The following is a 25250-nucleotide window of genomic DNA, read 5'->3' as shown; positions in this document are numbered from 1 at the left end:
ATCCCCGCCTTCCCCTAAACTTTTTTTTTTTAATAAAATTCATGACTTTTATGACGTTTTTAATTTTTCTTCATTATCCTCCGGGGAAAAATTTCTGAGTTAGATCACAAATCTTCATCGCAAGAAGATGTCTAAGTACATAAGCCTTCTTAGGTATAATTAGTTAGAAAAACTTTTTCAAATTATTAGGATGTATAAATTTATAAATTTAATATTCACCAAATGATAATCTCTTTAAATTATAAAACGCTTTAGACAATAAAAAAACATGAGCACTGAATTGAAATCAAATCTGCGAAAAAATAGTTGCCAAAAAAATACCATTAATAAATTCATTATAAAAAAAACAAATGAATAAATAATATTTTAAATAATATCTTACCTAAAAATTGGCGTAGAAAATGAGAGAAAATGTGATTGATAAGGAAATGAGAATATTTTACAATTTAGGTATTTTTCCCTTGCCCAAGAAAAATTATTAAATAAAAAAAAGAAAATTATTCATAGAAGAAGAAAAAGCAAATAGTTCATAGATTACAGAGAAAATAAATTTAACACACACACTGAATTGAAAAAAAAAATTGTATCTTAAAAAGTGCTGTGATAATGAGATAGAGAAATGAAAAGTCCCAAAAAAGAAATTCAAAGGACGAATCTTGAATTGTTTAAAGATTTTTATTGCCATTAGAAATGCAAAGTATTTCAATTACAAGTGAAATTCATATTCTGCTTTGAATTTGAACGAAATAAAGAATATTGAAAAATGAAAAAAAAACAATCACTAGAAGAGTAATTACTCAATTGCTGAAAAAATACAATTTTACTCACTATTTTCCTGATACTTTATTATACAATTTTAAACTTTATTTTTCACTAATCTTTTTCTTTTAATTATTTCTTTTTATAATTACTTTTTCTTCTCCTTTAGTCTCCACACTCAAATCATCCATAAAACGCCTAATATTACTACAGAATCATTTTGTTAATTACAATTACTAAATATTAGAAAGACTTAATTGTTTTCTTTTTTTTTTGCTAATATCATTTCAAGTCTCAATCACATTGACAATTTACCTGAAAAATTCATCGCGTGGAAAGTATTTCAAACTCACTTTACACATTCTTTCGCATTTCTTTGCTTTGTTTCAGTGTCACACATTTTATTTTAATTCTTCCTAAAAATTGAATAAAGAATGCTCACAAGAAAAGAGTTTCTCCATGCACAATTGAATAAGGAAAATCCATTAATTACATTTTTTTTAGTCCATTTACATTGATATTGGTTTGTTTTCATTTTATAGTAAGTATATATGAGGGATTGTATTTTACAGTGAAGTGCAAAAATTTCAGGACATTTTCAGCAAAAAATATTTATGTCTGTAATGATTTATAAATCTTTTTATTTCTTTAAATTTTAAGGAAGTTTTTTTTTAATAAACTTCAAAATCACGAAACTTTCACCCATTCGCACATTTAACGCAAATTAGACATTTTTTATAATTTATTCTAGTCTGTAAAATTGATATCCGAACCACTCCCAGAAAAGAATGCTTAGTCAGTTTATTTTTCCAAAGTTGTTGGAAAAATACCCCGACAGAGGCGGATATTACATTTTATTGCTATTTTTTCATTTTTTTTGTTCACAAAGTTACCCCCAAAACGTTTTTCATCGCGTCGATTTTAATTATATTTTCCTTCATTCTCTTTTCTGATTTGAATTCTGATTGGCAAATTATTTTTTTAAACACTTACTTTATAGAAATAAATAAAGTTTGTAAGGAATTCATGTATAGAATTTAAATTCAATGACCGTTAAATTGCGAATTTTATTACGTATCCCTACGCCCCATTATCAATTTTAGTACTGCATACATTTAGGGGTATTCAATTCAATTTATTTTCATCTCATTTCGTCTTTTTACACACTCCTTCAATGCGTCCATCGCCGTCTTAACGTTGTTTTCAGCCGCCAGGACTAAATTGTAGAAATGCCCCTTCGCAGGCTATATGTTACTTGTTACAATATCATTGTTACACTTGCTTTTAAAAATGTAGTTATTTCAAAAATGATTTTACAAATTAGCTTCCAAAGGTAGGAAATTATGCATAATTGTATTTGCATAATCGTATTAGTTACACAATTCTGAACTGCATAAAACCTATACACCCTTAAAACCCTCTGGCATGTGGCCTCTCGAGTTGAAGCCAAAACGCATTTTTACGTGCGAACACATATGGAAATTTCTCTGCTTTTACAACCGTTACGCGAAATAACTTAAAAGAGGGGACTGATCCCCTTTTGGAATTTACTGATCCCTGTGGAGGGATAAATATACTACATTTTTGTCTAAATAACTTTTCTCTATCGGCTCTGTGAACTGAGTAAAGGAGCTGGCTTCAAGTAGCTCCATATAAAAAGAAAACTTGCCATGGAGGTACCCTTAACACTTTAAAACCCGAGCCAAAAAATTACGTAAATTACCAAACTTGCATAAAATGCAAGTGCAGATATTTTCAACAAAAAAACAATTTTTCAATAGGTTTTCGTTGCGTAAGACTTCTACAGCAGATCTAGGACCCATAAATTTATTTTCTCCTATTTTTATCTAGGATATATTCAACAATCTACAATCTATTGCCACTTGAATTAGTCCAAATTCGATTATTTTGAAGAATATTGATAAAAGAATGTACATTTAGCGTTGCTTTTCTTTCAGTTGATCACATTTCTATTACTCACTCTATAATATTTTTCTTCACTTATATTTCAGGACACAATTTATTAAACTATTCCAGAAAATAAACAATGCAAATTTGGCAGCTGAGAATCTACGGAACGAAGTTAGCGTCGCCTTGAAAAGCAATTGCGACAAGGTGGTAAAATCAATTACAGAAATCACCACTTTTCGCCATGCCTCATTTTTACATAAAAATAATATAAAATGAAAAATAATTTAACTAGATACAAATTTTACTTGTTCTACGAGTATAATTAAATATTCAATAAATAAATAATTTAATCCAAAACCCAAATTTTGTTAAATGAAAATTTCATGACACGTAGCGTATTTGGTAAGAAATATTTTTCGTTTTTGTAAAGTACAGTAGACTCTCTCTCAATTGGGCATTTGGGGCAAAATGTCATCCGGTTTATCGATAGATTTGGGCGTCAAAACCTTTGTAAATTCCACAAAAAGCGCTCAATTATAAAGAATCACGATAAAATAGGAAGAACTACAGCGAATTTGAGCAAATTAGCTTCATAATTAAACGTAAAAATTGTCAACAGAATTTTTCGCCCGATTGAAAAAGAGCCGATTGAGTGAGAGTCTACTGTAGCAGTAAGTAGAAATACAAATGACTTTGTGGCTTATTTTAATTATTGATAAAAATATGATTTAATTGCGATTTCGTGGAGAAAAGTGGGTCACTACTGGCGAGAAGTGGTTATTCCACCCTAGTTAAATATTTTTTTTTAGCGCAAACTTGATCTTTGGCCGTGTTATGGAGAATTGAAAATTGGAAGTGCGCAAGTAATTTCAGAAGTTAAATGGTTTTTTAAACACTCCTAAAGTGCTGAAAGTATGAAGAGCAATACCTACCGCTTGGATAAAAATATAAAATAAAATATTAATATGTTCGAAACTTCCGAAAACCAAAAATATCTCAAAGTGAAATAAATTATTTTGGTAAATCAATAAATTATCAAAATTTCTTTCATTCCTCTGGATTATTCAAGTTCCTGATATTGCCTCTAAAATTAAATTGTTGGAAAATAAATGAATCAACTAAATATTTTCAAAATATTTCCACTATTTATTTACTTTTTGTAATAAAAAATGAATTTTAGAATTGATTTGTCAGACCCGAAATTCTTAAAGTCACCTTTGATTGAAACGACATTTTATATTTTGCAAACTGTCCCAAAATTTTTACCACTCACTGTATTTATTGGGAGACTATAGGTTTTTTCTCTTATGGAAAACTGTGTCTATTGCAATAAATCACCAAAAAATATATATCGTTTCGATGCAAGATGTATAAGTGGATTTTCCACGGTAAATAGCTGAGGAACTCGAAAGGATGGATGGAGGGATATTATCCCATTGGAAAATAAGAATAATTGGAAATAAAATAAATTTGAAAAGGAAGACGTAGATTACGGCCATTTACTGACGTGGTACCTGTTCCTCCACGAACTTCTTCAGATCCTCCAATTCCTCATCCGACGAACTGTGAGTCATGCCCCGGTAAGTAGTGAAGGATGTTTTCGCCATGAAGGACTTGAGCACAGCTGAAGTTAGTTGTCCATACTTGTAAGGGACAACAGGATCACAATCCCCATGCCCCTGGATAGCCAAAAACAAAATAAAAAGACCTCAGTCAAAAGCGTGTTCCAGCAACAATATTAATAATTTATTTAACCCTTGCAAATTTGTTGCTTTGGGTAATTCCATCCAACAGCAAGAACACACGTGAGTGAAAATTGACACACAATAATCAATTAAAATTCATAGAAATTCTGCAAGCACACATGGATAAATTCGCACTTTAATTAGTTCCTCCTTGCAATTATTGCTCATTTATGACTAAGGTGTAAGCAAAAGGGGCGCCTCAATTAATTGATCAATTGCAACAACAATTGCTTAAATACATTTTTTAAGACATTGATTTGTAATTTTATTTCTAAACATCATCTGAATATTTTAGGTTGAATTGGAAAAAACTTCTCAGGTCAATTTTAAACTTTTTGAAGCAATTGTGACATGGATAGGAAACCGAAGGTTATACTAAATCGATTCTGAATTTGAGGATAAAATTAATTTGAATTGTTTGATATAGTGATTTTTCCATTAATTTGTTTTCATTATTTTTTATTAAATTATAAGATAGAGAAAAGTGCTCTCTCTTCGAACGTTCATGCCTTCGAATAATGTGAATTTGTTGTATTTTTCCTAAAAGACTTACATACAATTATCAATAATTGATAATAACTATAGGGGAGACTGGGGCAAAAAGTCACAAATCGAAAAATTCAAAATTCAATATCATCCAAGGTAAAAAAGACAGCGGCTCAATTTTTTTTCTATAGATAGCTTCCATAGACCTTCAATGTCATAAGTTTCTTAGAATTCGAACAAGAAATTTAGAAAATAAAAAAATATTAAAATTTTTTGCCCTATTTTAAAAATATTTTCCTAACAAATATTACCTACTTATTTCCAAAATTGATGCACTGGTGAATATTTTCTAAATAATTTGGATTTTTTGAATACGAATCCGCTATCTATTTTAGAATTTCACAAAGGCTCTTTTCTCCAGAAATCCTTTTATTAAAAATGGCCACTTGGGGTAAAAAGTAACAAAATGTATAGAGCAAAAAGTAACAAAAAAGCGAAGCAATTTCTGATGTCTCACGGCGAAAAGAAACGTCATTATCATGTCTCGCCGCTTGTTGTTTGCATTGGTCAAACGATATGCAGTCTTTTGTGTTTTTTTTTTTCAAAATAGCTCGAAAACCCATTTCCTCGTTTTCTCACTTTTCTCGCAGAGAAAACGATGTTTTAGAAAGGTGTAGATGAATAAATTTTCTATCAAAATATGTTCTCTAGGTATTTTTTCAAATTTACGGAAGCCCGTAAAATTTCAAATTGACGGAAGCGAATCAAAATATGATAATACCCAATGACTGGTACTATTTGCCCCAGCATTTTTGAGAATAGTCACAAAATTACCTTTTAGAAATTGACTCGAAAAAAGTATTTCCTTACAAAATAGAGGAAAAATTCTTTCACAAAGTTGTAGAGCAGTAAATTTTCTATAAAACTGCACTAATTAAATATTTCTGGGGCGCTAGGGTAGCTTGTAAAAAAATAAAATATCCATTTTGTGACTTTTTGCCCCAGTCTCCCCTATTTAATATAAATGTGCAAGTCTCTTAGGAAACTTAAAAGAAAATACATATTATTCGAAGGCATACACGTTCGAAGGGAGAGTACTTTCCCCTAGTGATGGAATTTTGTAATATGCTAAGAGGTTATGTTTTTAAAAAATAAATGTGTTGTAACATAAAAATAAGTACTTTAAGCAGAATCTCTTTCATCAATTTCTTAAATAAACTAAAATTTCAGACATTTATCTTTTTTTTTGAAAGGTTTATCCCAAAAAGTTTTAGGTTATGTTAACCCATTCCTTACCATGGTATTATATATCATACGCAAATTGAGTGATTTTAGATGATTTATTCCTGGGCAATTGATATTCGAGTTTCTATCGGGAATCGATTTTTAGTTACTTTAGTCCATCAATTACTTGGAAAAAATAGCTCGACAGAGATGGGAATACATTTTGTTATTGTTTTCTTGCTTCGCGGAAGGCCATGCAAAAATTTTGCTCAAAATGGCGGACGGAAAATTCGATCCCGTGGAATTTATTAAAATTGGCCTCTTTCCTCTTTCCTAATTTGAATTCTGCTTGCCAATTTGTTTTCTTGGATAGTTACTCTGTCTAAAGCAATAGAGTTTGTAATGAATTAATGCACAGAATTTAAATTCAGTGACCGTTAAGACGTGTGTTTGAGGGCGAATCCCCGCGCCCCCATAATAGATAATTTTTTTTCTTTTCAAAAAAAACCATCTATTAATCTGTAGGAAACTAATCATAAAATATGAACATTCTATCTGAAGTATCTCTGGTACATTGACTGAATGGGTTAATCCAAAACTTAAAAAATCAAGATACTGTGTTCGTTTTGGTTAAAAATACATCAAATTTAATATCTCAGAAACATAAAATATCCTTGCCATTATTATTTTTAGGAATCTTTAGTAACCTCAAAATTTAGAGGAAGTTTTTTATTAAGTATGAGAATAAGGTCAATTGTAAGTTTAAAATTTGATAATTTTTGGGAGAAAAGAGTCTGAGCTAAAAAAAAAACAGACAATCCTAAATCCTAAGCAATACAAATTCAGCTAGATTTTACTTATTTATGCTGAAATTTAACGAACACTGGAAATCAGAAAAACGTTTAACCAAAGCCTGTACAAAGTTAAAGTCAATTTTTTCCAGAAAAGCATTTCCCGCCACGTAATCTTGCAAAAAATTATAAGTCAAATGGTAAAAGTATGAAAATATGGAAAGTATTAGGAAATCCGGCATTTTCGTTAAGGTTTTTTGAAGGTTATGTTCAACATAACCTCACATATGAATTAACTTCTAACAAAATAACAAAATAATTGGCCAGAATAATAGCAGAATATTGGAAAGAATAATAATTGGACACTAGAGGAATTTATGTACATATTGAAGCAAATTGCTTACACTTGCCTTGCGTAGAGAAAACAGTCAAATATGGACATAAATTTTTCTAGTGTGTAGAGGCCATTAGCTTTAATAAGTAAAAATTCAATGTTTTTCTCATCTAAAAGATGATTTAATATTCTTGCATTTCTGTTATAGCTGAACCATCTTAACCAAAACACCAAAAAACCAAAACAAACTGGCCAACAATTTGCAAGAAACTTTTTTTCATTCATATCTCTTGACTAAATCTCCCTACGTAACGGAAATACTGCATTAATAGTAAAGCAATCCTTCTAAAAAAAGACCCAAATTCCTAACCTCAAAGAATATAACCAAAAAGAGCATATTTCTAATACTAAACTACAAATTCATAAACATTGCATTTATGAACCTTTTTATAAGAAAAATACCAGATTTAGCGTAAATAAATCAAAATTTGAAAATACTTTTCGGTGAATAAAAATTTTGTAATAGTGGACAAAATTCTCTAATTCTGCATTCTGCAAACAAAGTGAGGTTTTGTTTACAATAATTTTCGCGTAACCTCAAAATTCAGAACAAAATTTTGGGTAAATGGATAAATGACTTTCTAAGTTTTTCAATCGAATTTACATTCTTTTCTGGTCTCCAAAAAAACACCAAGTGGTAACCATGTCAAAACTGCCAAAATACAAATTTTGTTAATTTGAGATATACATATTTTTTACTCATTGCATAAAATTTCTTAATCTGCAATTCAGAGAAAATTTTAATACGACAATTAGGGTAAGTGTACCAAATTTCGGCCAGCTTGGAATTCCGGCCACATATTTTGTTCCTAAAATTTCCATGATTTTTTTGTTTTTGCATTTTCTAGAGATTATAAAATGCAGAAAAATAACAAAAAATATCGTTTCGACGAGCAAGATGATATGAAAAAGGCATTGGAAGTATTCCGAAAGTACAAGAAACTATGAGAATGAAGGTGGCCGGAATAGGCCACCAATGCTATATCTAAATTTTTATTAATTTTTAAATGTATTGAGAATGATTTTAGAGAAAATAAAGACGATAAACTGTGTACAAGGTTTCAAGTAACACGACTTATTAAAAAGTAACAAACAAAATTCAATTTGTTTTAAAAATATTACTTTTCAAACTTGAGACTTTGGCGTTTGCATGCAACTATGCCGAAATTCGGTACACTTACCCTATGTTGTTTATATTTTAAATGCACTAATTTTTAACTTAAAAAAATATAATAGCTTGTCCCCCCTAAATTGTTTCTAGAATATTGCTACATTTTTAATTACACATAATAATTTTTAAAAATGTATGTAATTTAATTATTGTATTTGCAATTAAATTCCCTTTCGAGGTTTGATTATACATAACCTCAAATTCAAATATAACCTCAAAAATAGTTCTAAAATGTGGTATAACCCTATAAAAAGAGGAAGTACTGAAATTCCCGATGTTTAAAGCAAATTAATTCTTATTAGAGCAAGAATTAACAAAAAGTCAATGCTCAACAGTTTCTCAGAATACAAAGGCTTAAATAAACCACCGCTAGTAGCGCTGCAGTAACAATTTCATTTAAAATGTTTCTATTTGTTGCTAAATTTTGAAATACAATTGTGTTTTTTTAGACGAATTGGTGTAATTTAATTATTGTATTTGCAATTAAATTCCCTTTTGAGGTTAGGTCATACATAACCTCAAATTCAAATATAACCTCAAAAATGACTTTAAAACAATTCTGTATTTTTTATAACCCCAAAAAGAGAGGAAATACTCAAATTCCCTAAGTTGAAAGCAAATTAATTTTTATTATACAGTAGACTCTCTCTCAAATGGGCAATTGGGGCAGAATGTCATCCGGATTATCGATAGATTTGGGGGTCAAAGCCTTTGCAAATTCCACAAAAAGCACTCAATTATAAAGAATCACGATAAAATAGGAAGAACTACAGCGAATTTGAGCAAATTAGCTTCATAATTAAATGTGAAAAATGTCAACAAAATTTTTCGCCCAATTGAAAAAGAACCGATTGAGCGAGAGTCTACTGTAGCAAGAATTAACAAAAAGTCAATGCTCAACAGTTTCTCAGAATACGGAGGCTTAAATAAACCACCGGTAGCAGCGCTGCAGTAACAATTTCATTTAAAATGTTTCTATTATTTGCTAAATTTTGAAATACAATTGTGTTTTTTTAGATGAACTGGTGTAATTTAATTATTGTATTTGCAATTAAATTCCCTTTCGAGGTTAGATTATACATAACCTCAAATTCAAATATAACCTCAAAAATGACTTTAAAACAATTCCGTATTTTGTAATCACTCATAAGAAAAGGAAATATTCAAATTTTCGATGTTCAAAGCAAATTAATTCTTATTGAAACGAAAAAGAAGGAGGATTTTACATTTAACAAACTTCTCAGAATACAAAGGCTTACATAAATCACCGCTAGAGGCGCTGCACGAATAATTTCATGAACTCAGAGGAATTTTTCTACATTTATGTATTCCTGGAAATGTTTAGCTGAGCTTTGTGAATTTCTAGAATTGCTATTATCAGCTGAACTTTGAATACGAAGCCTCTTTTCTACCTTTAGAATTTTATACCACGTTTACTTCAAAGCTCGTCAATTAAAAACTTTATCTAAGCACATTCCACTCCCTACTAGAGCTTCTTATCAATTTTCAAACATCATGTTTAGGAATGATTAGAGAAAATTGTGGAAATTGAGCAAAAAGGTCATAGCATTTGTGTCCCCAAGCAAGAAAGAGCATTTTCAATCGAGTTACGTCCGCTACGTCACTTGCTGTCGTAGAGGCGACAACCTTGAACTTCCTCACAGACTTACCTGGAATATGGGCACTGTGTTGGGGCATTTGAGGGCAGCGGGAAAGGCCTTGTGGAGCGGAAGCCACGACGACAGGGCAATCACGCCGGCCAGAGGCTCAGGATAAGTCAGGGCAGCATAGAGAGCAAGAGCTCCGCCCTGAGAGAAGCCCCCAATGATGATCCGACTAGCCGAGATACCCTCTTTAATCTCATCGGCGATCAACTTGTGTACATTTACTGTGGCCGATTTGATACCATCTTCATCCTGTGGCCCAGAAACATCCAATGTCTTCAAGTCGAACCATGAAGGCATCCTGAAGCCGGCATTGAGGGTAACAGGCATCATGGGAGCTGTAGGACAAATCACCTTCATGTTGGGTGTTCTGATTCCTGCCATTGCCGTGGCCCAGCCATGCCTGAAGTCCCCCAGAGAGAGGCAGTAGCCGTAAAGGTTAGGAAAAAATATAAAAGATGTTTTTTCAGTAAGTCCCAGAAGTGGCACAAAATTGAAATTCTGGGAAAGGATTTCTGGGGATCTTGACAGATAATTACCCGGTATCTCCGAGGCCATGCAGGAAAATCAGCTAAAAATATTAATTATTGATTTTTGTTAGGTGCTTTAGCTGAAAAAAAGTATCTTGGGATAATTGAATAATTACCGTGGCAGTGTGCTTGGCTGTCGCCGCAATTACTACTGGTGCCACAGACATTCTTTCACACAACTCTACACAGTAACTTCTGGCCACTAAACTGCACTGTTCCTCGACCAGGGATCACGATTATATTCACGCAACTTTCACTGCTTCGCAATTTTATTTGATTCGTCGACCAAACTAAAGTTGTTACGAAGAGAGCTGGACTATTCCGCCATCTATCCGTGAAGTTCCCCACTCAATTTTCCCATGATTCAAATTCTAAACAAAAAAGACGTTAGCTCTAAAGTCACTTTATTTTTTTTAACTTTGTCTCAAAGTTTACTGAGAAAAGCAGAAAGACAATTCTTTTTTAATTTATAATATTTTAGCAATTTTTCATCCTATTTTCTTTCATGTTTTGAGGAGTAGATGATTATAAAATATCGTGAGATGATACAATGAGTTTCTCTTTTTTTCCTATTTCGTCTCATTGGACGTTTTTTTTTCTTTTCAAATAATTTTCCGAGTTTCTGCATTATCACATGAATACTCATTTACATTTTCCTTTTTTTTTTTAAATAGTTCTTTCCATTCATATTTTCTTTTATTATCACAACGAATTAGGTTTCTTTTTTTTTGTCCACGAATGTCTCATTTGAGATCTACTCAAATGGGACTTAAAATAATTGAGAATACAATCTTAGTATCTAGCAAAGTGTGTTAGCTCTTGAAATTCCTTATCGACTTCAACAGGGTGCTTGGTCCCCATTTGACCCTTTTTTTCCATTCATCTTGTGCTTCATCTTGTGAGAACAAGAACCCTTTTGATTTCAGTGCATTTATATTTTTTTTTTCTTTTTTTTTATCTTTTTGTTTGATTAAATCTATTCAGCACGAACATTTTTACACTGCCGATGATAAAACTAGAGACACTTTGAATATACTGGAGTATTCCTTCTATTTTTTTTCTCTTTTTAGAATATATGAACACATAATAGTGTAAAAACTTTTATATTTTGCAAGCACTTTTGTTTCATCCAAAAGCCCAAAGTATTTACAGCCATGGACAACAAAGGGGAATCAGTGGCGCAATAGGCAAGACTGTTGGCTCTTGGGCGGATCGATTCCCCGGCTCGACTTACTGTTGTGAGTTCGAGTCCCGCCCGGTGCAAAGATCTGAAAGATCTGAATGTCTAAATTAGACAATTTTATATGTTAATAACGTTAAATAATGCTGCGCCTACGTCCAACAACTCCGGGAGCATAGAAGAAGCATCCACACAGCGGGGAAGGCGCTCCTGGGCGGTCTACAATGGACTTAGCAGATTCTTCCACACGCGGGATATGGACATTGTAAAAATGATTACCTTGTAATACAATATCTCGATACGATTAATAATAATAACAAATAGAAAAATTAGTTTTAAAGTTTTCGTATATTTTTTTTAAATGTATAGAACTCGATTTTTTATGGAATTCTACAATACAATGTTTATAAGTAAAAAAAAATTATAGATTTATAGAATTTAGTACGATATTTTTGATTCTGGATTTGAAGTGAAAAATGTCCTTTTCTGAAGATGAACAAAAACAGAAAAATAAAAAAAAAGATAGCGGAAATACTATAGAGCAAGTGTGCCAAATTTCGGCCTGCTTTATATTTCGGCCACTGAGTGTAATTTCGGCCAAGCAATTAAATGAATTAAATTATGGATTTAATCTTCGTATACTAGTCAATTAATTTACTTTGCCTTTAAATATTTATTCATTTTAGGATGTATTAACGCAAAAATCGTTAAATTTTAAGTATACAGTAGACTCTCTCAAATTCGGGCATATGTAACCGAAATGTCAGCCGAATTAGACAGAAATTCGGGCGACAAACATTATGAAATGCAACGATTTTTTATTCATGTGCATATAGATATTGAGTTTGCACACTCATTTATATTGTAAATTGCATGAAAATCCCTCAATAATGCAAAATCACATCAAAACTAAGACAAACCATGCCAAATTTGAGCATATTTGATTCATTTGATAATCATAATCAAACTTGAAAAATGACAACAAACCAAATGTAACCGCTGCCCAAATTAAAAAGTAGCCCGATCTTAAAAGAGCCGAATTAGCGAGAGTCTACTGTAATTTGAATTTAAGTTGTGTTGTACACTCGGTTCTTCGTTATCCGGCACTTCGTTATCCGGGTGACAGCTGCCAAACACTGGCGGTTGATGTATTCAAAATTATTTTTACTAAACATGAAGTTTCTCCAGTGTGAATTAAAGTATTATTATCATTGTATCGAAGTTCTTAATACACACACTCAGCTCTTCGTTATCCGGCTGACTGGGGGACAAAATGACATTTAGGTTTTTTGAATGATCAACTGTTTTTATACTTTGTGCCGTGTGAATTTATTTTCTGTCTGTCAAAGAACAAGAGAATTTTCTTCATGGTGTGCTTGTGTTTCATTTTTTATCACAATTGCACACGGCTCTTCGTTATCCGGCACTTCGTTATCCGGAGTTAACGTTATTTATTCCAGTTAAGTCGACTTAGCTTTACAGACTCTCACTAAATCGGCTCTTTTTCAATCGGGCGACAAATTTTGTTGACGATTTTCACGTTTAATTATGAAGCTAATTTACTCAAATTCGCTGTAGTTCTTCCTATTTTATCGTGATTCTTTATAATTGAGCGTTTTTTGTGGAATTTACAAAGGCTTTGACGCTTAATTCTATCGCTAAACCGGATGACATTTTGCCCCATATTCCCGATTGAGAGAGAGTCTACTGTATATTACTCCGAGAGATATGTTGTTTCTGAGACCGAGATCTACAACATCTGAAAATTTAGTGGTCATCCGATGTTCGGGTAACGAAATATTTGAGACTTTCGAAAATAATTTACACGGGCAGCATAGGAAATCGCCAACTTCAAATGGCTCTCCTGAAAAGTTGTCATTCTGAGATAGCATAGTATAGAATGGAACCGTCGATATGGTCAAACCGTTCTACTTTGTTATCAAGCGAAATTTTTGGACAAGTTTTTACTTAGGATGTATTAACAGGGGCAATTGATACACATGTCACCAAAAAAATCCTGCTATTGCTGGTTGTTTCGAAGTTGAAAACTTTTGTGAACTGAGCTAAACCTAATTTTCTAATGTCTGAAGTCCATGTTAGTGTATCTTCCATTGATTCCGAACAAATTTATCTTAGTTTTGTCGATCTATAAAACGTTTATCCAAGGTTTCTCGGTCTGAAGGAGTTGTTAGTATTAAGATGAGTCCGAGCAAAGTGCATTCTCTTTTGGAGATGTACTTTTTTGAGAAGGGTTACCTTCCTGGGGTTACGACTGCACAAATTATTATTCTGTAGTACTCTACCAACGATTCTATCACAGACATCGACTCCAGTCGACTTTCCAACGTCTTTGGATACGACAGAAGGATCTATATTGGCCTTGTGTACAATATTGAGCTTGCCACGCGTGCTCGATTTGGATGATTGTCTTCGTTTTTCAACAAGGGACATTGATTTAAATGCACTGAAAATCTTCTTTACTGAACGTTTAAACCGATAGGTAATATCAGGTGGCTTCAATCCTTGCTCCTTGATAATCCACATATTGTATCCTTGTTTCTATCCGTCATATGTTTGCAAATAATACAACCAACTTCTTGTTTTTGCATTTTCTTACCGAATATTAACCAAAATTACCCTTATTACTTAATCATGAAAGACTTCTTGGCAAATTTGTAATTAAAAATTAGGAATTCTAACATTTTCTTTCATTTTGTCCATGAATAATTTGTCAGATTTGTCACTTGCAAAGGATGAACGCCTTGGAAATGTCACTTTTGCCCAAAAAAAATGCATACTTGTCATCATAATTTTAGGTTTCGACACCAGAGCGATCGAATAGCATTAAAATTTTGACAAATTCTAGATTTTAAGACATTAACCTCAGAAAACCGTTAAAAATATATTTTTTGTCCATAGCTGTAGGTATGCTGGTGTATTTTCTTTTCAACCAAAAAAACCGTAATTATTTTGTGGCAGTGACGAAATTTGGAAGAATACAAAGAGATTTCTTTTCCTTAATTAAAAATCACCCAAAATTAAGAATTCAGACTTATTTTTTCTGTATAAAATTTCAATAATCCCGTGTCTATCTATGGTCAATTATTTTTCCCAGGAAAATATCACAAAGGACGTTTTGTCACATAAAATTCGTCACATAAATTCATGTTTCTAGAATTATCATCAGCAGTGTATTTTAGAGCACAATTATTATAGTGAAATGGATGGATTTTTCTCTCGTTTGCAGGAATGACTTATGATTGTGAATTTTCAATATTTTATCTCAGCAGAAGTTGTCTGCCTCAAAAATTCTCATCCATTATTCTCTATTAATACTAATATTTTTTTTCTTTTTTTTTCATTTTTAGAATGATACAACAATTAAATACACCCGTAAAATTAAATCTGCCTGTGGTTTTTCCGGGATTTTCCATCTGTTGATTTTGTTTTTTTTTTTTTTTAAATTTGCGGCTCGAAAAAATTCACGAGAAATATTAGAGAAAGGTTATTTACAGAGAAAAATACTTGAGAAATTGAGCCGGTGGCACTGGCTGTGATTCAATCAGACATCCAGCTTCCTTGAGACGTGCCCTGAAATCCGGACTCTGATCAGCAATGCATGGATGGCCGGCTGATGGCCAGAAGAGGCACCGACAGAAGCGACAGAGAGACAGAATTTCCGCATACTGAAGATCCTCCCGAAGGCCATAGGTTCTAGAAATCGTGATAGGTAATCAGGAAGTTTCCTTTATTAATTTCTAGTCTAGGGTTCTGTACCTAAAATCTTTACATTTTAGATTTAAAATACAAAATCTTTGATTTTCCAATAAAATTTAAGATTATTTCGAAAGATTCTAGATATTGTGAGAGATTTTCGTCAAAAAGAAGCATTTTAAAGAAAATTTCTCCAAAATGAATCAAAGTGCTTCATCTTGAAATTTCTTACGTCATGCCAAAATGAAGCATTTTGAAGAAAATTTCTTCAAAATTCATCAAATTGCTTCATTTTGACAAACATGTCTCACAATGTATAATGTCAAAATGAAGCATTTTGAAGAAAATTTCCTCAAAATACATTAAATCGCTCCATTTTGACGAAAATCTCTCAAAATGTGCGTAATGCCAAAATGGAACATTTGGAAGAAGTTTACCCAGACATATCGTAAAATCATACAACTTTGTGCCAACCTATTTTTAGACATGAAAGCCTCTCTAGCAGAATTGGTAGTTGCGGAGAAGCTCTCCAAAAATTCTGCAATGTAGCTCTAACATACGCAAAGTGATCATAGGTATTCCCTTTTATATGCTTGTTACCAAAGGTTGGTAAAAATTCCATCGTTACCTGTGTTGTTTCTTTATTTTCCCAAATCTGCAGAAAAGTCTCCTCTAGAACACACATTTCAAAAAATTTCTAATTTATTTCGTGGGTCTAGTCGCATTCCGTGACTATTGAGGATAAAATATCTGAATCGGCGATTTCATAGGTTGTTCCCTCTTCTTGTAGTAACGTGTTAATCTCAAAATGGGGAAAACGCAGTACAACTTTGTGCCAATAGTTTTTTTTCGATAATTTGACCCCTATATAATCAATATTGTTCAAATATCAGTGTTTAGTAATATATGGGACTCAAATCTTTCAGACAAGAAAAATTTGACCCCTTCCAACCCCCCTGACCTGAAATATTGGTCATAAATCAATAAACTGTGCGACTTCTTATAATATTTAAAGACTTTATTTATTTTGAGCCATTCTAGTTGTCAGAATTTGATCGTTGATCGTGTAAATTACAGGTCTTATGAAAATATACAAGTCTTGGGAGCATTACAACTTCGAACGACCACCGACAGGGGCGCTATAATCGAAACATTGATTTTCGTAATATCGAAATCGAATATTTCGAAATCTACGTTTCTAATTTCGACGAAAATTTGGTATGTTGTAGCCGTTGTAGCTAAGGCTGAGACCTTTCTAACGGTGGGTCACACTAGCCTCTCGATGTTACATGAGTCGACTTATAAAAAATAATTTATAAACAATAAAAAAATTGAATTAAATTAAAAGGAAAATGAAAATAAAACTTCTTATATGTACTGGTTAATCGTGGATACTTATAGAGTGATGATTTGAAGCAAAAATTGTAAGATTGGACAAGTTCAAGACCAATTTTCCCGCTAAAAAGAGGGTGGCACACAGTTGCACAACTTTCGTTTACACTTTTTGCCACATACAAGAAATTTTCCTCCTTGTCCAAAGACACCTGGATTTTTTTCTACCATGGGGACATATTCTAAAGATGTGTAGTTATGTTGAGTAAAAATCTCATTCAAATATCTCAATTAATTTGGAAAATATTCAAAAAAAACATGAAAAAGTTGCACAAATTTGTATGATTTTACGGTACTAATCACCTTTGGAAATTATCTTCACTTTACGTTGGTTAAAATTTCTTTTTTGCTTTGCGTTGCGTTGACTGTAACTTGCAGTTATGGGCAGAAAAAGGAATTTACCGAACACAAATTGATAGAATTCCGAACAAAACCATATTTTGCATATTTATATAGCTTTTTATGCAAAATGTTTATGTCGAAATTTATAATTTTCAATTATATTGCAGGGCAATCAACGGGGCCAATCAAGTAAATATCCCAGGCTTTGGGAAATTCTTGTATTCGTGACTTAGATACTATACCTCAAAAGTACTTTAGGATCATTTACTGTTTACCGGTTTCTAACCGATTCATGAATCACTCAAAAGATCCCCGAAAATAGTTTTAAGAGTAAAAGAATTGTTTTTTGGACAAAAATTACTTATCGGTTAATAAACCGGTTTATTACCGGTTCATAACCGATTAGCAGCAATTCAGAATTGTCGAAAATTCTAAGACCTTTCCAACGAGCCCAAATATGACCCAATTTGGTTAAGAAATATGCAATCTAGAGCCTTTTCAGCCTTTGATCTTGAAAAAACCGTTATTAGGAATACAAAAAAATCTCGTATATGGATGAATTGTCCGTTTGACCAATCTCTAAAACATATTCTAAATTTCGAGGAATCTCAAACAATATGATTTTGGATAGGAAGGGTCTTTAATCGTTTACCCGTAATAACTTCCGGGCAGACGGACAGACAGACGACCGGTCGAGCAGACGGACAAACAATGTAACATCATTTCTCTGAAATCGTCTGAAACGCGAAGATATGTTGAGAAAAATAGTCCTCGGGGGGGTTCAATGTGGAAATTTTGGGGGGTGAAGAAATCGAGGGATTATATACTGATCTCTCTGTAAAGTTCGATGGGTCAAAAGTCTAACTAAATCGAAGTGGGCGTAGCCTAAAATTATTTTTGAGTGGAGTTCACTCGGCATGACCAAGAACACATAGTATGCGACTTATCATTTTTAAAGGCCCTGTAATTAAAAAAAGGAATTGCACTTACTTCCTAAGAGCATGATAGATCTTCTTCCAGTCCTTTGATCCATCCTCATGAATGTGCTTCTCCTTCTCCAGCAGCACCTGAATCTGTTCTGGTGTAAAGTGGAAGTATGTCAACTCACGCCAGACTCTCTGTTCAGCCACGAGGGCCGACATGAGAGACCAGGCCGTCGACGAGGCCTCAAGATCCCGATAGTCGGCCAGGCGCAAAATAATCTCACGCACACACTCTTCGGGCAGATCATGAAGTTTTGGACGAATCTCTGGACCAGGACCACTGATGCGAATCTCATTCGTGATATGCTGAATACGCTGAATCGTCTCCAAGTGACCTTTCCACAGACTCTGACTTCCCAGGGGCTTACCCCAGCACTTCTGATTCTCCTGGTAGATAATCTCTTGCAATTGCAACACCAGTGCTCTCAGAATATTGAGATTTTGCTGACTATCGCTCACTAAAAACAATATTTCACGCCCTAGAACTTTTGCATTTGATTCCAAATTACTATGAAATTTTTAGCCATCTAGCGGCAACTTTTGGAAGATTACTTGAACAGAAGAGTTTTAGGGGAATTGCACTAGGTTTATGGAGTAATTTTTCCAAACAAATATAATAACCCTCAATAAAATTTATCTAAATTACTTCGAAATGATTCATTTTTCCAATAAAGTCAAAAACCCAAATTAATTACAGATAATCTTGAGTTATCAGTCTTTTGTTTTTGTTGGCTTTTTCTCAAAGAGATTGTCAAATTTTATAAAAACAAAGAAATTCAAATAATGTAATTTCCCCACTTACCGTGACACGCGACTTCCTCCACCATCTGCAGCAAAAGTCTCTGAGCACCTCCAGGCAAACTGGCAATACCCTTGTGAGCCACAAGCATCCTCAGCAGTGCACAGATGTATTGGAATCTCTTGCGATCCTTCACGGCGCTCCGGAAGTCAAGACGTCGAACAGCTTCGCCCAGGGCATTGAATCCGGCAATCTCGCGGGTGCATTTGAGCGTAATGTGGCAGTGAGGTGGAATCTCCACTTCAGAATCGCTACTCCTGCACATATCCAAAAATACCCCGGAGAATAATTTATGGGCCTTAGGATGTGTAATATGAGTTTTGTAACTCACCAATTTTCCGTGTCGCATTCTGACGAGTTGCTGCACTCGCTGCTGCATCTGCAGAAGAGATTAGGAAGGTAAAAATAGACAACTCATTCAATAACTACCAAAATTCCATCCCAAGAGGGTGTCGCAAGCTCGCAAGTCTCACTAAAAAAATCCCGAGCGATACCACAATATCCAATCATATGTGGAACTGAAATTTTACTTAAATTTCATTTTGAAACAATTTCCCACCCAAAAAGTCTATTCACTTATTTCTACATCGATAAAATTTCTACAGATATTGGGAAAGCCTACAGTAAAATTTATGATAAATGGCTAATTACTAATAGCATTTCCTATTGGTAAAATGAGATTTTAATTGGTAATTAAATTGTAAGAAATAAAATAATTATAGAAAAATCAGTGATTGGAAAAATTAATTTTTAATAATCTTGCAAAATTAAATTGTGATATAAGTTTTTCAAAAACCAATTTAAATAAATAAATATAAAAATAAAGTATATGTGTTAGAAAGAAATGTTATCTGCTTGACTGATTTAATAGAAGTTCAATGATGTTATTATAGAAATAAAATATAATCTCTTTGATTAAAACAGATTTTATACTAAATTTAATTTAATTTTATAATATCCAACAATTAAAAGTGAGTTAGTAAACGTACCTATTAAATTGTGATTAAAAAAATTCTTAATCTTTACAAAAATGGGTCTAATTTATATAAATAACACATAAAGACCTAAATAGACTGAAAGCTTAATCCTCGAAAACATTTTAGCCCGTAAAGTTTGGCTGTAAAAGAAATTTATGCAAAGAACCTCAAATCCCTGATCCTAATCTTTCTTGGGCTTATGATTGTTTCGCCTGATCTGTCACCTCCAAATATTATATAGGTTAAATACTCTCAAGAATTAGCTTAAGTCTAATTAGAGCATCAGATGGTTGCAAGTAAAATTAAAAATCGCAAAAATCCTTTATTTTCCCTTTTGCTAAAATTTATACATGATACTGCTTTTAAAGTTCTAAACTAAATACATCTTCAATTTGGTTTTTTACTGCTCAAATTTAGTCTTTTTCTCTTCAAACAGTGCCTTAAATTTATTTATTATTGTACAGGTATTCTAAATTAATTAATGTATACAGTAATTAAGGGGGTTTCCTAAATTAGGAGGACGAAAATTATCTACTATTATTTTGCGTTTTTTAAGAAATAGAAACGACGAAGCTTCTTGAAATATTTGGTATATTTTTTTACATATTTAAGATATTTAAATAAAGTTTTAGGTAAAAAAAATCATAAAATGATGAACTAATGAGCGGGGTTCACTGGAGCACCTCGTCACAGAGTATTCGCTTGTCGAAAAAATCTAAAACTATTTCTTTTATTTATTGGTATACTGGACTCTTTTTGCCATTTTGTACATTGTTCATTTTACAAATTTATTTATTTAGTTTACATTGTTTCATGAAAGATCTTCATTCAGACACTTTAATCAGTTGCATCGGGTGGGACTCAAATAACCTTAACATCCTGTAAAAAAATATTTTTTAAGAACTATTTAGGTTCAACTAGGAGAGCATTTAATTCCGAAAAGAATAAGCCTATTGTACATTTTTATTGGTCAATTTTTTTTGTAACCTATCCAACCAATTCGACAAAATCTTAAAGTGAGGAATGAGAAAATGTGCTTTAAAGATTAGTCTCTCTATATTTTCGGAAATACTTCAAATTGGCTTCTGAAATTTTTATTTAATTTTTAATAATGAAATTATTACATAATGCAATTATGTCGATCCTTTTATTGAGGAAACCCCCTTTAAACTGCTTAATTTAAAACGTTTTTTATGATATACTGACTAACTAGACTAAACATAATGTTTAATTTTTAACAATCACACCCTATCCTTTTCTCTATTGGCTCTTCTCTCATCTAAAAGATCCGTCTCTCTCTCTTTTTCGTATTTTCCCATAAAAAGTAAATAAATTACACATTTATTTATCGATTTGGACAAATTTGGCTATTTTAGAGAAGCTTTAGAATTATGTACGACTAAACATCGTTATTTAGCAAGTTTAGAGCTTTAGTGTAAAGAAGCGCAGTCTTATTCATCTTACTTATTGAAAATTCGATATCTTTTGGGTTTAAAAGATCTCCTTATCATTCCCCAAAAGTTTACGATGTTACGTGAGTCACGAAGACTAAAGAAACCAGCACCTTTTCTTTAGTTTTAGCATAAAAAATATTTAGATCAAGCTTTTAAACTTATAAAAGTACAACATTTAAACCATTTTTTGAAAATTTAATTTAAAAAGAATTAAAAATTCAGTCGACGGTGATCTTTTTTTGGAAGAATTTTATGAAATAGAAGTCAGGGTATATTCATCTGAAGACAAAAAACACAAATATTCCTATTAGGAGATGACTTAAACTACTTACTTGAATGAAGGACTTTTGAAAAAAGTGATATTTGGATTTTGAGCGAACTTTTTATAAAAAAAAGTTACCGTTTTCGACGTATTTTACAATTTGTAAGTAAAATATGTTATGATCAAGGAAACAAAAAATCTTTCGCTCCAGTACGAGTAATACCTATTCTGGTAATAAGAATAGGTATTACTATAGGGAATTAAAATAGGGAACAGTGATCTGTGGCAAAATTGAAAAGGAATAATTTCTACAAAAATTTGTGGACTGAAAATTACTTTTATCCGCGAGAGCCTGTAATAATGCGAACAAAGTGCCACAAATTGCCCCATTTTTTTTTGCTGTCTTGTCTAAGCACCTTTCATAGCTTCGCCAAAAAAACATTTACTTTAAAACTAAGTTTTGACAATTTAACAAGAAAAGTTTGTGAAAAAGATCTTCCTCTAGGGATAGGTAAGACTTCATTGCAACCCTATTTTTTGCATATTTCCCAAGGGAGCTGGACCTAAAAAAAAATATTGCAGATAGGAGAAAGCGAGCCTACCTTCGCACGACTCAAGCATTCAACAACTAATTTTTTCTATAATTCTTAATGCATTTTATGTTTAGCTCTTTTCTGGAAATTTGAAGCATTAAACTATAGCTATTAAAATATAATATTATAATGGGTCAAATTAATTTAAAACATAATTAAAAAAATGAGTTGTTCGAAGCTTAAATCGTCTGAAGGTGCCGCGCTTTTCCCAAATCAAATGTTTTATCTATCTATATTCAAAAAAATATCGTTTTCAATGTAATCCCGGCTCAATATAGCTCCCTGCCCCTATAAACGTATGCATCCTATGATTTTTTTTGTCAAATCAGAAGCCAACTAGATTTTTGTTAGAAGTTTGTCAAATTGGAAAACAATATTGGCCTTGCAATTTTTTTTTTGTTATTGGAGTAGAAAATGACTTGAAATCCGTTCAAACCAGAGGCAGATGATATTCGACAGGTTTTACAGTTTTGTCTCCAGGTTCCCTTGCCTAATCAGTTCCTTTGATCTGTTATTTAGTAATTCCTTTTAAAAATTTTTGTATCAGCAAAAATCAAACTCCGGCACAACTTTTATTTAGATCAGGAAGACTTCATGAAGTCGAAATTTGTATCCCTTTCTTTCTCAAGACTAATGCACATGTCTATCTCACGAATTTGAAATGTGAGAGTGTAGGATAGACATATGCAAAACTTTTAAGTAAGAAAGTGATGTAAATTTTGATTTCATGAAATTTTGCTGATCTAAAAGGAGTGCCGGGGCCATAAAGACAATTTCTGAAAATTTGATTTTGAGAAGTATCTAAATTCAAAGATTAATTTCACCTTCATGAAACTGATTTAGCTGCAGAAAAAAATGTATAAAATAAGAAGTATTTGTTACGCTTCTTGAACATTACATAAAAGCAATATTTCTTCACAATTTCAATGCATTTTTTGCCCCCATCTAATACGAAACTTGAATGTGGATTAGGACTGAGAGTGAAAAGAGGGAAAAAGGTACATTCACGCTTTGTCAAATGTGACCTTTCACTGATTAAATACGGAAATCTATGTATCTCACGATGAGAAAACATTCCATTATGCAACTGCTAAAAATGCAATTGGGTTATTTAATAATTATAACACCGAAATTTTGTTGCAGATATAATTTTCAGAAAATTTTGCAGCAAAAATTTATTTTCGAAAGGAGATTCATCTGCGTAACCTTGTCCTAAATCGTCCTCGGAATGTGCTCCAATTTTTTCTGCACAATCTCTCTCTGATTTTGCAGGAGAACAAAGAACAAGTGATGGTATTTGTTGCCACGGAGGCATTTTCAGCACAGCACCAGTGAAAGTGAAGGTGCTCATTTTGACAAGATGAATTTCTAGGAGCTACTGTTTAACTTTTCACCTACCTTTTTCTCTTTCCACACTCCAGAACCTTCAGTTTTTCCCATCCTTCATTGGTTTTCACCCAAGCCTCGCCTGGATCTCTCCAGTCTTTTGAATAAAAGGGCATTTTATTCACAGAAAATGCTTCAAATTGCACAAAACTGAGTCCTTTTCCACGTAATTCTGACCAGCAAAATTGGTGGATAATCTGGGTGATTTTTGTTTGTAGAGAGTCAGATGACTGCAAAAAGGAGGACGATGATCCAACAAACAAAGAAAATTTGCCAGGTATCTCTTGTAAGCTTCTTTGTTCACTTTTCACGACCTTCTAGCACAGAATTTTCACCCAAAATAGCACAATTTATCACTTTTCTAGCTAAATATCCACTTGATACTCCAATATGGCCATTTGGGGCCACGGAAAAGTGACTGAGAAAATTCTTTTGAGCACTCTTGCGTGCGTTCTCGCTGGAATGGCGAGTGAAAATAAAAACAAACTACGCAAAAACAGCTGAGGTTTGTTTATGTCAAAAAGCTTAGTTTTAGCTATTGGCCGCCAGGAGCGCTGAATAATTATCCCGGGTGGACCTATAAGAACAATATATATTTATCATTTTTTTACAAATTTATTCTTTTTATCATTAGCAATAATGTTTTTGTCTAAAAAAATTTAAGAAAAATGTACTTAGATCTTAGAGTTTTTATTCATTTGTACACAGTAAAAAAATTACAACTAAAATAGTGGGTATTTTTTTACATCACTATTATGGTAATTTTGATAAACGTGTAATTTTTAAAACGTGTAATTTCCCTTCCCCGTCAAATCATTGCTCTACCTGCCGATTTTACTCGGAGATTTTTTGAATTTTAACGGTATATTCTAGTACATTTAGAGAAAATCTGCAGATTCTCGACAGAATTTCTGCCTAGAAAATCTGCATAACCTCCATTACTTCACAAAAATATTGTTGATTTATGAAGAAACTGTAGAAGTTATAAAGAAAATGGTATGCTCTGCTTAACAAGTATTACCGAGTACACATTTTAGATAAGTAAAAAGTTGCGAGCAAAAATACTAATTTCTTAAAAATCGCCAATTGAATGATACAAAAACACGAAATTTAGGTTGACATTCTGCTTAAAGTTTTCACTTCACTATTCTCTACTTATAACACGGCGTCGCAGAATTCTTTATTTTATATAAACACTGTGAAATCATCAAGAGAATCACTCTATTGATTTTTGCAAACTTCAGTGAAAAATATTCCATCTTTTCTGACACAGCTGTCTGGAAAGTCTGGAATGTAGAAAAATCTACAGAAAATCGGCAAAATATCTACAGAAATTCGTCAGAGTATGCACCAGGATTCGTCAGAAAATCTGCAAAAATTTCTGACAAATTTTGTCCCAAGCCCAAATAAAATTCGTAGGAATATCTACAGATTTCTCGGCAGATTTTCGGCAGAGGTGTATAGATATTTTCTGCAGAAAACTTAAAGATATC

The 25250-nt window shown here is 32.5% G+C and overlaps 2 protein-coding genes across 2 annotated transcripts; both read right to left on the bottom strand.

Annotated features, from left to right (window-relative positions):
- Positions 1-656: 656 nt before the first annotated feature.
- On the bottom strand, positions 657-10992 carry LOC129803156 (acyl-protein thioesterase 2). The gene is made up of 4 exons (XM_055849517.1): positions 10792-10992; positions 10685-10716; positions 10152-10548; positions 657-4349 (listed from the first exon to the last, which is right to left on the bottom strand). The coding sequence occupies exons 1-4, from the start codon at positions 10840-10842 to the stop codon at positions 4170-4172; spliced, it is 660 nt and encodes a 219-aa protein (XP_055705492.1). The 5' UTR covers positions 10843-10992; the 3' UTR covers positions 657-4169.
- A 3801-nt stretch (positions 10993-14793) lies between these two features.
- On the bottom strand, positions 14794-24282 carry LOC129803155 (F-box only protein 32). The gene is made up of 5 exons (XM_055849516.1): positions 23770-24282; positions 19417-19464; positions 19089-19342; positions 18294-18744; positions 14794-15569 (listed from the first exon to the last, which is right to left on the bottom strand). The coding sequence occupies exons 1-5, from the start codon at positions 23871-23873 to the stop codon at positions 15365-15367; spliced, it is 1062 nt and encodes a 353-aa protein (XP_055705491.1). The 5' UTR covers positions 23874-24282; the 3' UTR covers positions 14794-15364.
- Between the last annotated feature and the right edge of the window lie 968 nt (positions 24283-25250).

Source organism: Phlebotomus papatasi, chromosome 2, assembly GCF_024763615.1.
Source record: "Phlebotomus papatasi isolate M1 chromosome 2, Ppap_2.1, whole genome shotgun sequence".
Taxonomy (NCBI): domain Eukaryota; kingdom Metazoa; phylum Arthropoda; class Insecta; order Diptera; family Psychodidae; genus Phlebotomus; species Phlebotomus papatasi.
The sequence above is the reverse complement of the archived record's forward strand: the minus strand, read 5'-3'. Positions and strand labels throughout refer to the sequence as shown.